This window comes from Bos javanicus, chromosome 6 (assembly GCF_032452875.1).
Source record: "Bos javanicus breed banteng chromosome 6, ARS-OSU_banteng_1.0, whole genome shotgun sequence".
Taxonomy (NCBI): Eukaryota; Metazoa; Chordata; class Mammalia; order Artiodactyla; family Bovidae; genus Bos; species Bos javanicus.
The window spans coordinates 117,862,959-117,875,573 of record NC_083873.1 but is presented as its reverse complement, the minus strand read 5'-3'; the positions used below and the strand labels follow the sequence as shown (position 1 = coordinate 117,875,573).

Sequence of the window (12,615 nt, the reverse complement as noted above, 5' to 3'; positions counted from 1 at the left end):
ATTCTTCCTTACAAAATGCATTTTCCTTTTCACAGAATCCACCTCAGTCCACCTCAAGGTGGTCAGAGTTAGATCTTCTCAGCTTCTTGGGAACCGTGGGCCATGTGCTGAGTCTGGGCGCAAGCAGCTTCATCGAAGAGGAGCACCAGACCTGGTACTTCCTCGTCAACACACTGTGTTTAGCTCTGTGCCACCAGATCTACAGAAAGTGCCTTCTGGGCGACGACTGTGCCCCTCAGCATTGCCCACACACGGGAGAGGAGTTTGACGGGGTCGCGGTGGCCCTGCAGGGCAAGCGTGCTGGCCCTGAGGGGTGGGAGCTCAGCCGAGCGCCCGCAGACCCCTCCTCCCTGGAAGCCCTCAGAGGCTCTGAGCGGTGGATGGTGCTGGCGAGCCCCTGGCTGGTTCTGGCCTGCTGCCGGCTGCTGCGGTCCCTGAACCAGACCGGTGTGCAGTGGGCCCACCGGCCCGACCTGGGGCACTGGCTCACCAGGTGAGGGCATGAGTTGTGGCCTTGGGCCAGACGCTCCAAAGACCTGTTTTTCCTACTCAGGATAGAAGTGGTATTTGAAATCTGAAGAAATAGAAGACTGACCCATGAATTGAGTTGAAAGGTGAATTTATTTGAGGCTAGCCTGGTAGTTTGGTTTTTCATTGCTGAATCACTGTAAGTGTTCCTGTTTGAAAACCAGTGAGTTTTATAATGATCACTGCAGCAGGATATAGTTCTTCACTCGCTGCCCTGTGCCCCATGGTGTGGGGCTGGGGTGACAGGCTGACCAGGAGCCCTGTGCCCCCACCCCTCTCTGTCCCCCTGCCTCCCCCACACCCCACCCCCAGAGGGGCAGCTGCCTTGGCTGGAGCCTGGAGGCGTGTCTTCAGCTGCTTCTGCGGCCTCTCACGGGTGGCCAGGTGACCCAGTGGAAAGTATGGCAAATACAGAGGACTGAAGTGAAGAGAAGAAACTAGGGTAGAAAAGACCAAGATTTGGCTGTATCATCAATTTTACTGTCAACGAGGTCTTAAAAAACAACTAAAGTAAGAGCACAGCAAGATGAAAAAATATTTCCAAGAGAGACCAACAAAGGTCACCGTCGTGTCACTGGGGAGAGCCTCTTGAGAACTGTTGGCAGAACGCAAGACTCACAACTGTAGTAGACACACTCCTAAGGGAGGGAGTCCCAGAGGAAAGAGCAGAGAAAGGCGCGCTCCCACTGGTGATTCGGGAGCGTCAAATCACAAAGTGCAGTTTTACACCTGGTGAGGGCTTGGTGAGCGTCAGTGCATCCTGGGACCACATAGTGGCACAGTCCTTTTGGATAAGTCCTTCTGGAACTGTACGCCAAAGGCTGTAAGATTATTTATTCCTCTGGCCAAATAATTCCTATGGTAAATTTCTCCCCAGTGATAACAGTACTAGCAAATCTTTGGCAACCACAGTAACCCCAGGTAGCAATTTTCAGGTGCCTGCTCTGTGCCCACTCATTCCATTTTCACAGCAGCCTTGAAAAGAGTGTCCTGGCCTGTCCCCGTTTGGGGTGCAAAAGCAGAGGGGAGCTGAGGGGTGGCAGGCAGAGCCAGAGCATGTGAGGGCGAGAGCGCCGGAGTAGCACAATGACCTAATTCTCCTGGGACATGACAGCACTGCAGGAGGGCTTGGTGGTTTCCACCCCCAGATGCACTAGCAGGCGTGCATGCAAGGGCACCCCCACTGCCCCTGCCCCCTCTCCAGGCTGTGCCCACGCCTCAGTCTGGACCCTCCCTCAGCACACTGGCCCCCTGTGCCTTTCCATCGGGGCATGACTCTCCCAGTCCATTTGTGAGGAGGCTGCAGTTTTGGTGATTCCTGCTCCAGGACAGAGCCTTCAAGAGGCACCCAGAGACACCCGAAATTGCCTCTATGCTCTGCTTTCCATCTGTGACAATGATCCAGGGTCTGCATAAAGCACAGCTTGCAGAGCAGCAGTGGCGGCCCCAGTGTAACCCTGTCACCACCCCCAGGACCCACCTGGCACTGGCCTCCTCTCCCCTGCATCTTTCCTAGTAGTTTCTCCGTGTGGGGTGTGTGTATCTTGACTCACCCACTTCAGAGGTATTGAGTGTTTGGGCTTCATGACCATGACCTGCAGTGAACAAAACGGGAAAGCCCTGCCGCCCAGGACAGCTCACCAAGGTAGCAGGGGGCATGGGCAAAGGCCAGGCAGAGAGACAGCTGTGACAGCCGTGTGCCCAGCCTCTCTGCTGGGGCACCTGCGAGGGGGCAGACACTCCCAAGTGATTCCCTCTGCACTGACAAGTGAATGGAAGAGGATGGTGCCAAGACATGTCTCCTTTGCCCAGAACCTCCTCACCTGTGGTTGGGGAAAGCGAGGCAGCCCCAGAAAGGAGAGCCAGCAGGCAGTGTTGCCCTGACCCGTGCAGAGCTGATGGTGGGGACCAGTTGGGAGTGAGCAGTGAGAGTCTGGGCTAACGGCCCTTTATGTGTTGTGTTCTTAGCCACGTGTGTAGGCCCATAGCATCACTAGCTGTCCTTGGTGGTAATTTCTGGCATCTTACATTTCATTCCAGCTCTGATCATAAGGCTGAACTCTCTGTTCTGGCCGCACTTTCCCTCACCATGATTTTTGTGTTGGTTCAGAAGAGGTGCTCCCTCACATCAAAAGTGGCCATGGCGTTTGGCCTGCTGGGCATCTATTGCTACCGGGCGGCCATTGGAAATGTGCTGTTCCCATGGCAACAAGACAACAAAGACATTTCAAAGTAAGTGTACTAGCAGACACAAGCACTTGTTTTTAGACCTGTTGTAATGTTTTATGTACTAAAAATGCCATGCAGTCTTGAGATCGTTAGAGTTGGGCTTTTGTGAATTGTGATTTTGTCAATAGTTACTGAGAACATTTCAGTGAGCCAGTTCTGTTAGCCTCTTTTTTTGGTAGGAGAGAGACAAATAACTTGGAAGTAAGGTCACTGGGGTGTTTTGTTTTTTTTTTAATAAGGGATTGTTTAAAAATAAAGAATTTAAAATATTTCATTTTGCTTCACTAAGAAGTAACTAGTAATGAGGATAATAAGGAGTGGATACTCCTAGCAGTTGGGGGTGAAGCATGTCAGAAAGCCCAACTTTCCCATAATTTACATGAGCTCCTGCAGCTGGCTCCTGCAAATTGTCAATACCACTTTCTGCACGTCACAGGGCTTTCTCTGTTTTTAACAGTCACAGGGTTGGGGTGAGCAGACCCTATTTTGGAAGGCTGTTCATAAAATATGTTAAGAATCTTGATTTTGTCCAACCCTCTGACTTGGGTGTACTCTTACAGAATTCATCTCAAAATACAACCAGACATGAAGCAAGAGACTGGGATATGGGTGTGTTCTCTGAAGCTTTACTTACAGTTGCACATAGTAAAAAATGAGGTGCTTGGCCAGCAGTTTTGGATGAGTCTCTGAGGTCTCTGGTTTCAGGTCTTTAATCCGTTTTGAATTTATGTTTGTGTGTGGCATGAGAGAGTTGTCCGTTTGATTCATTTGCGTGTAGCTTTCTAGTTTTCCCAGCACCACTTACTGAACAGACTGTCTCTCCTCCATTGTATATTGTTGCTTCCTATGTCGTCAGTTCATTCCCCACGTAAGTGTGGGTTCGTCTTGGTTCTCCAGTCTATTCCCTCAGTCTGTGTGTGTGTGATGTGTGTGTTTGTGCCTGTTCCATACGGTTTAGATTAGTGCAGCTATGGAGTATGGTTTAAAGTTAAGGCTTGTGATACCTCCAGCTTTGTTCTTTCTCAAGATTGTTTTGGCTAGTTGAAATCTTTTGTGTTTCCTTACAAGTTTTAAAATTTTAGAATTACCTGTTTTAGTTCTGTGAAAAATGCCATTTGTATTTTGATAAGGATTACATGAATATGTAGATTGCCTTGAGTAGATGATTGTTTTAACAATATTAATTTTTCCAATCCAGGAACATGGTTATGTCTAAACATGTCTTTACATCAGTTTGTGCTGTCTTCAGTTTCTTTCATGAGTATCTTAAGTTTTCTGAGTATAGTTCTTTTATCTCCTTCTTAGATTTACTTCTAAGTGTTTTATTACTTTGATGTGGTTGTCAGTGGGATTGTTTTCCTACTTTTTATTTGTGATAATTTGTTGTTAGTTATAGAAATGTAGGATATTTCTGTATATTAATTTTGTATTTTTCAGCTGTACTGAACTCACTGATGGCCCGCGTGGCAGTTTGGATTTTCTGTGTATTATATCACGGCATCTGCAAACAGTGACAGTTGTATTTCTTCCTTTCCAGTTTGGAGTCCTTTTGTTTCTTTTTCTTATCTGACTGCTATGGCTAGGACTTCCAATTTTATGCTGAATAAAAGTGGTGAGTGGACATCCTTGTCTTGTTCTTAGTCTAGATCCTTCCACCACTGAGTATGATGTTGGCTGTGGGCTTATCACACATGGCCTTTATTATGTTGAGGTGTGCTCCCTCTATACCCACTTTCTGGAGAATTTTTTAAATCATAAATGGATGTTGAATTTTATCAGAAGCTTTTTCCACCGTCTGTTGAGGAGGATCATGTGGTTTTTATTCTTCAGTTTGTTAACTTGGTATATAACTTTGATTGATTTTTGGATGTTGAACCATCTTTGCATCCCTGGGATAAATCCCACTTCATCACAGTGTATGATCCTTTTAATGTTTTGTTGAATTTGTTTTGCTACTATTTTGTTAACGATTTATTATCTGCGTTCATCATTGATGTTGGCTTATAATCTTTTGTGTGCAATATCTTTGTCTGGTTTTGATATCAGGGTTATGCTGGCCTCATAATGTGACTTGGGAAGCATTCCTTCCTTTGCAATTTTTTTGGAATAGTTTGAGAAGGGTAGGTTTTCTCTAAATGTTTGATGTTGCTTTGCTAGTCAAAGAAGGAAAAACAAGTGTTGCCCTCTCTGAAAGCGTGTCAGGGCAAGTTCTGAGAGCTGTGGCCAGATTGTCTGGGTGGCCGAGAGGCACAGGGGGCACTCCTGGGAACAGGGCCTGTCACCTGGTGTGGGGGATTGAGATGGTGCTGAGGGCCTGGCTGAGGTGACAGCCCAGTGGCAGGTCTTAACCTGTGGAAGGAAGGTCAGGTGGGGTGGGCGTGGTGGGGAGACACCTTAAAGGCCGTTTACCTCAAAGTCAGAGTTCTGTGCAGATGTCAAGACTGAATGTCACATGTGAGGGCATGCAATTCAGAGCTGTTTGTTTAAATCTCAAAGTGTATGTTGCTTATATGTAGGATCTAAAAAATGATACAAATGAACTTACTTACAAATCAAAGGGTGATACATGAGTAAATTCCTCTTCCTCTTGGATGCACCTTATTTCAGCATCACTCACGTCAAGATACGGATCTCTTCCTTACCTTTTATGGTGACGACAGTATGTACTTTGTTGGTGTCCAAAACATAGACCAGCGCACCCTTTCGTCAGCCTGCACTGCCTGGCTCCCATTGTTTCTGTGAAATGCTTCCACTCCCCACCCCATTTATCCTTCTTCTCGATGCATCCTGGTTCCAGGTCCATCCTGATTCTAGACTCCCTCCTGGCTCTACATCTGCCCTGATTCTAAAGCTGCCCCGATTCTAGATCTCCCTAAAAGCTGTTTCTCTCCTTTCAGTGCCCGCAGGTGCTGCTGTCCATCGGTGTTCTGGAACCCTCTACATTTAACTCCTGACTTTCTTCTCCACTCTGAAGCCCGGACCTGGCTGGGGTGGAAGGCCTGGTTTCAGTGGTTCTGGATGTCCAGGCACAGCTGGGTGGTCAGGGCAAGAGGGGCCCCTTCAAGACATCAGTGGTGCTCCCCTTCCTGTTCACTGTCAGCCTGCCCAGTGTCCTCCTTGCTACAGGTCCCAGCCCCTTTCTTCTTGAAATGTCTCTGCTTACTTGGGCCTTTGCGGATTTCTCCCTCTTTGACCTTATCTTACTCCAGCAGTTTTTCCAATTAACTATGCAAAGCAGGTGGACAGATCTTTTGGCCACAAGTGACGGTTCTGATCTTTCACCCAGGTGATCCTTGGCCACGTGAGCACAATTTCCTGTCAGCCAGCTCCGTCAGAGAAGTGCACACGTAAAGGACAGGCCTGCCGGCCTCTGGGGGTCCTGGGGGTCTGATGTGCACAGGCAGACACCCCTACTTCCACAGAGCCCCCCACAGTGAGTGGGTCCTGAAGCTTGTGTTGTCAGCTCAGCTCAGTAGACGCATACTTGGGAAAATACATATTTGATTTTTTTGTAGCTGGTGCTAATGAATCTGACTTGTTTTGCTTTCTTTAGGGGCATTACCGAGGCTCGTTTTGTTTATGTCTTTGTCCTTGGCATTCTGTTCACGGGCACCAAAGACTTGCTTAAATCTCAAATCATTGCTGCAGACTTCACGGCCAGGACTGTGGGCCTCTGGGAGATACACAGCGGCTTAGTTCTCCTGGCAACACTGCTCCTCAGACCCCACAATCTCCCCGTCTTGGTGCTGAGCCTCGCAATCCAGACCATCATGGCTCAGTTCATCTGGAGGCCCCTGAGGCATGACGTAGCTGAGGTCACTGTGATGCATTACTGGTTTGGTCAAGCATTCTTCTATTTTCAGGTAGGTTTTCATCATTATCATGGGTAGAAGACTATTAATTTTTATGTTGTTTATCTTTTAGTTTTTCTTTAAGAAAATTTTACCATAAGCCAGGAAGTTTAGTAAAAGAACTATTGGCATGGCAAGGTGACTTATGCTTAAATCATGCATATATTTATAAGATAAAGTACAGTTAGTTATTTAAGACAGGCACGCTTGGTGCCAGCATGCAGCTGCTCTGCGGGTCTGCTTCCTACGGGCGGTCAGGGGAGTGAAGTGCTTGGCTCTGTCAGCTTGGCTGGTGACTGCTCTCCCTGCTCCCTGGCTCTCAGCAGTGGGCACTGCTGGGGCTCCCACTTGGCTGTTACTCTCTTGGGACCCGTGCTTGTCGCATCTCCTCTTCAGTGTTGAGGAGCCCATAGAGGCAGACCCAGCCACCTCCAGGGTAGACCTCAGGGTGCAACCGTGTACTCGGGACTGCAGTGGACAGGTGGACAGAGCATCCAGCTCCTGGCCCTGGAGGGACCAAGTTCCACCTCAGCCTTCAGCTCACCAGAGTCTCCCACTTGCCCCCGGTGGCACAGCAGACCCTGCCTGCCGCCTGATCAGGAAGGTGCCCATAGGCTCCCTGTGAACTGAACAGTTCTGCCCAACGCTGAGGCCTCAGTGTCAGGAAGACTGACTGCAGTCACGCCCCCAAGCAAGGAGACAGTCTCTGACGTTCTGTTTGCTTCTCTGCCGCGTGTGGCCTCATCCCACAGCAGGACACAAAGCTTCCATGACAGTTTATGATATTGGCACATCTCAGGCACTGCCCAGAGGCAGCCAAAGCACATGGTCTGACAGCCACGGGTGCACCTGCAGCAGGCACCGTCAGACAAGCTTCAGGTCCCCAAGGAGCAAAACCAACGCAGGTCAGCCCTCACACGGCAGGCCCTACGACATGTCAGACGAGTGGGCAGCTGTGTGGCCTTAGGAGCACAGTGGGCCCCCGGGGCCTCTCTCATCTCCCCTCCCACAGCCCTTCCCTTGGGATGTCCTTTTCTCACTGTTGGGTTTCCTGGCAGGAGGCTCACAGGCTCACTGACCCTTTCCCCAGCCCTCAGCTCACCGACTCCTCATGGTACAAGGTCAGGAGCATGGTGCCCAGTTGGTATCCACAGCCCTCCATGGGCCCCTCAGTCTCTCTCTGCCTCTAGACCACCCCTTCTCCCCCAACCCACACACACAGCATCAGACTGTTGAGGACCTAGTGACCTAACGCAAGGGAAGCCCCAGAGCGTGCGGGCCACACCTTAGGCCAGCCCTCCCTGACCGCGGAGTCGGCTTTGGCAGCACCTCCAGCGACCGCCTGGGGTCAGAGCCACTTTTCTGTCGTCAGCCTGCCTCCCTTCGCCATGGTGTTTGAGATTCTTGTTCTTCCTTCTCCTCCTCTCAGCAGCTCCGAGGTCTCCTCAGTCTCTAGGGAGGGAATCATACAGTCAGGGAGAGCCCAGACGGACGTGAGCAGAGGGGGTCATGGGGAAGCTGCAGAAAGGAGGTTGTTGTCAAGGGATGGGCCAGCGGTGGACAGTGAATGCACGGGGAGTAGGCATGGCCTGAGATGTTTGGGGGTTGGCGCCACCACCCAGTGATGGCCCAGGATGGCATACAGCCAGGGGAGGAGGCGGTGGGCTTCACCTAGCTTGGACCCATGTCCTTGGGCCATCGGGTAAAAAGTTCCTGGGAAGGGCCTTCACTGTGCTAGGACAGACATTTGTGCTGTCAGGCCTGTAAACAGCGCGAGTGTCTTAGAAAAGGCCACCAGCGTCAGTGAAGACTGAAAGGTGGGGGACCAAACTTCGGGAGAGCCTCGCTTGGATTCAAGTCCCCGCCCTCCCTGGTGGGACGAGCTGTCCTGTTAGTGGCCAGGATCTTGGGCCTGAGACTCCCTGACAGCAGTGTCCTGCTGCTCCTGTAAGCCATGTGGCAACACCACCCTTAGCCCCTCAGACAGGGTCCCCAAGGAGGGAGGAGGGAGGTTGGTATGTCTGCCTGAAGTTGACAGATAGAAGTTTGGGGCTTTTCACACTCCATCAGCAGACTTACATTGTATAGTTTCTCAAAGGTAAAAAACATTCCACTTGCTCCCCAAGCCTGGGAGTGAGGCAGGCAGGTAGAGGGCCATCATCCAGGGTCAGCCCCGGAGCCGGGAGTGAACGGGCAGCGGGCTCCTGGGGCCATGTCCCCACAACCGGCTCCCGTGGGCCCTCATGGCCGTGGTACAGGACCAGCCGCGTCAGCACTGCTTCTGCCCTCGTCCAGGGAAACTCCAACAGCATCGCCACCGTGGACATCTCAGCGGGCTTCGTGGGCCTGGATGCCTACATGGAGATCCCAGCCATGTTCCTGACGGCATTTGCGACATACTCGGGGCCTGTGCTGTGGGCCAGCCACCTGGTGAACTTCCTGACCTCCGAAGCCAGCAGGTGAGGCTCCTCATCTTTAATCTGATGGCAGGTTGACTCCTGCTCCCAGTAACTCAGAGGTCTTTTTCATCAGTTTTCTTTTCCTTAAATAAGAATGAACAGTCCACAGTGCGTGGCCAGTGTGGGGTGTGGGGCAGGTCTGTGAAGGGACAGCTCAGACCTCCCTGCTGGCTTCTTCTAGATCATACCAAGTTGGGTCTCCAGATGGACAGGATGGAAAGCCCCTTCTCATCTCATCTAGCTGCTGGGGACCTGGTTGGGGCCCAGGGAGGGGGTGTCCGCTGGGGATAAGAAAGTAGGAGTTCTCTCGTTCTCACAGGAGCTAGTTCTCACCTCCAGGATCCCTGCTGGAGAGGGGAGCCTGGACGGTCCCAAGGGGCTCCCCATGGGGCTGTGACTCTGTCAGCCTGTCCTGCCCCCATGGAAGCCGGCGGTCACCAGCCCCGAAGGCTCCTTCCTATCAGACTGGCCAGCCCACCATGCTGTCCATCCTTCCCCTCCCCGTTTACTCCACAGAGTTCCCACCGCCTCACATTCCATGCTTCCTTCCTTGTTTCTACACCACTCCCCTCGGAAAGGGTCTTCGTGAGGAAGGGCCTCCAGCTTCCGTCCACATGCTCACCTGGGTGCCCAGGCCACTTGGCAGTGTGCGGCCTGAGTGATGTGTGGCAGCCTGCCGCTGGGCCGCCCTCATCAGTCAGACAGGGTGCTGGTGTTGCTGCCCGGGGCTGTGGACCCCTGTGAGGTGCTGGAGTGGGAGGAGTGCAGTGTCTGTATGTCAGGGTTCCCTCAGCGCCTCTGAACCCCTCACATGCTCCCCTTCACACACTGGGCGGTTGTGCTGGTCAGGAAAGCCCCAGGAGGACCCTTCCAGCCCCGGGGAGGGTGAGCTTCCTGTCTCCTCCTGCCTCGGAGCCTCCACTTCTCTACCCCAGAGAGTAGCGCCTTACTGGGGTGACCGCTGACCCGACGTCCGAACCCCACTTCTTTGGCCTCCGTCACGTGTTCTTCTCAGTCCCATAGGTTCACCCCCAGACCAGGTCCTGAGACACAGGCCTCAGGGAGCCTTGCCCTCCACCCCCACACTCGTGTCCCTGTGGACATTAAAGGTGGAGGTGAGCATCAGTGTGAGGCTGGCGGGACTCAAGTCAGACTTTGGGGAGGCTCCTGCTGAGGAGAGAGCTCCTGCTGAGGAGAGAGCTCCTGCTCTGAGGTCGCAGGCTTCCCGAGGACGGGAAGTCCCTTCAGGTGGCCTTTGGGACGTCTGTGGACAGACTTCCCCCAATTCGCAGCCACTGCTGGTCTGGTCGTCCACGCCTGAGAGCCGGGTGCATGCTGGCGGCCGTGGAAGGACATGGAGTGGGTGTGTGGCCTGGGATGCCCTTCCATTATTCATACTGCACGTGAACCCTCCCTGGCTATGAGATCGCCCCTGAGCTGTGGGTTTGGTTGGGAAAGGAAGCTGGCAGGTCCCTTCACACATCTGGACCGTGAGCAGGTGAGGTGTGCGCTCCCTGCCCTGGAGGGCTGCCTGCTGTGGTACCGGCTCGGCACGTACCACGTCTGTGACTGCAGGCCAGCCAAGCAGGTGGACAGGGCAGGTGAAGGCCAGGCCATGAGAGCCCAGTTTTCTGTGAAGAGCAGCTTCCCTGGAGCTAAAATCACGGCTTGATTTTCCTGGCACTTGACATCTGTTACACTTGTATTGGGGAGAAAAAAAAGATGTTAGCATGTTTTTTAAGTGAGTTGAAAGCATTTTAGTCAGTTGGGGAGTGTTGTATATGTTTTCCCTAATTAAGGAATGTTTCTCTTTTATTTTAGAAAAGGTTTTTCTCTTTCATTTTCAGTCAAGTTTCATGCATTGTTTCTGTCTTTATTTTTCCAGTAAAATCAGAAAACTATAATCAGACTAAAGGGGTAGAAAAAGAAAATGTCTTTTCTTTTTTGATTCCTGGGTCAGGAAGATCCCCTGGAGAAGGAATGGCAGCCCACTCCAGTATTCTTGCCTGGAGAATCGCATGGACAGAGGATCCTGGGGGGCTGCTGTCCATAGGGTCGCAAAGAGTTGGACACAACTGAGCAGCTAACCCCTTTTTTTTTTTTTTAAGAGGGAGATGATTTTTCTAAATTTTTTATTTTTTTGTGTTTTTGGCTGTGTCTGGTCTTAGTTGAGGTACATGAGCTCTTTACTGCAGCATGCGGGCTTCTCTCTGACTGTGGCACATGGGCTCTGTAGTTTTCTGCAGGCAGGCTCTCCAGTTGAGGCGCGGGGTCTTCCTGCCCTGCAGCATGTAGGATTTTAGTTCCCCAACCAGGGATCTAAGCCATGTCCCCTACATTGGAAGTCTACATTCTCAACCACTGGGCCACCAAGGAAGCTCTGAAAATGTATTTCTAATGGTTCAAAAACTAGGCCATGGGTAGACCATGCCCCTCTACTAAGGAGCTGGCATCTGTTCTGGAGCTTAGCAGTGGGGACAGACAGCCTAGCTGCAGGGCCTCCGTTCATCCCCTCAATTGCAAATTATCTTATGCTGAGGTTACAGGAACTGCCTCCTCACTGGGGCTGTCACTATGGAAGGAACCCAGTCAGAGTCTTCCAAACGGGTCACGTTCCCTATCCATGATGTTGAAACCCAAGCAAGGCAGTGTCCTGAGTTTTCCTACCTCCCTGTCGGGTCGAGAGGGCCATGGGGTCGGCAGGCTCCCTCTGAGCACAGATGCCCTGGCACCCCAGGAGGGCAGCGGAGCCGAGGCCTGTCCACCAGGCCCATCTCCAGGGGTTTCCTGTGCTGGGTGTTGGGGCCGAGGCCCCAGGAGGGGAGAAGGCGATGCCTCAGGCCCAGCTCTCCCAGAACCCCTGCCTGAGGGACTGGATCCCAAGTGGAACACAAGGCTGGGCCTGAGGACTCACTCCAGGGCTCGTGCTCTGGTGGTTACATGTGTGTTCATGACTTACACGATCCAGAGTGGCATGCTCTAATGCATGTTTCCCTTTTTGTTGACAGCGGCTCAGCACTGAGTCATGCTTGCTTCTGCTACGCGCTCATTTGTTCTATTCCAGTTTCTGTCTATATCATTTTGGTGACGTCCCTGCGTTATCATTTATTTATATGGAGTGTGTTTTCTCCAAAACTTCTCTATGAGGGAATGCATCTACTCATCACAGCTGCTGTCTGTATATTCTTCACAGCCATGGACCAAACCAACACAAAGTCTTAGATGGAGCTATTAAGACACTGGAAAAAATATATATTTTTAAACTCTTTTGTTTACTTCATGGGTTTGTGTCATGAAGGATATCTGTTTAAATGCAAGATTATTCTTTAAAAAAAAGATGTTAATTCTATAAGGTTGATGAATAGCTTCAATTTCTTTGATTACTATACTTGAATTTAGATTGAGTAGTAAGTAGTTTAAAAAGCTCATTTTAAAATACTTGGTTTGGATATGCATCATATTTCCCTGTTGACAATCACTCTGGGAACTTCTGAGCTTTTAATTTCCTCTGGATAAGTTACCCAAATATATGTGTTTAAATTGAAGAA

At 51.0% G+C, this 12,615-nt stretch overlaps 1 protein-coding gene across 6 annotated transcripts in view; it reads left to right on the top strand.

Annotated features, from left to right (window-relative positions):
- PIGG (phosphatidylinositol glycan anchor biosynthesis class G (EMM blood group)) overlaps positions 1-12,615 on the top strand; it is a 40,558-nt gene extending 27,943 nt beyond the window's left edge. For 3 of the 6 annotated variants that reach the window (XM_061421155.1, XM_061421154.1, XM_061421158.1), the window contains 5 exons: positions 36-493; positions 2,569-2,760; positions 6,311-6,620; positions 8,904-9,067; positions 12,076-12,615. In XM_061421155.1, coding sequence (XP_061277139.1) covers positions 36-493; positions 2,569-2,760; positions 6,311-6,620; positions 8,904-9,067; positions 12,076-12,289 — 1,338 coding nt within the window. In that variant the 3' untranslated portion in view covers positions 12,290-12,615. Of the gene's footprint in view, positions 1-35; positions 498-2,568; positions 2,761-6,310; positions 6,621-8,903; positions 9,068-12,075 lie in introns of those variants that run through there. The other 3 variants (XM_061421156.1, XR_009737192.1, XM_061421157.1) reach the window with 3 other exon arrangements.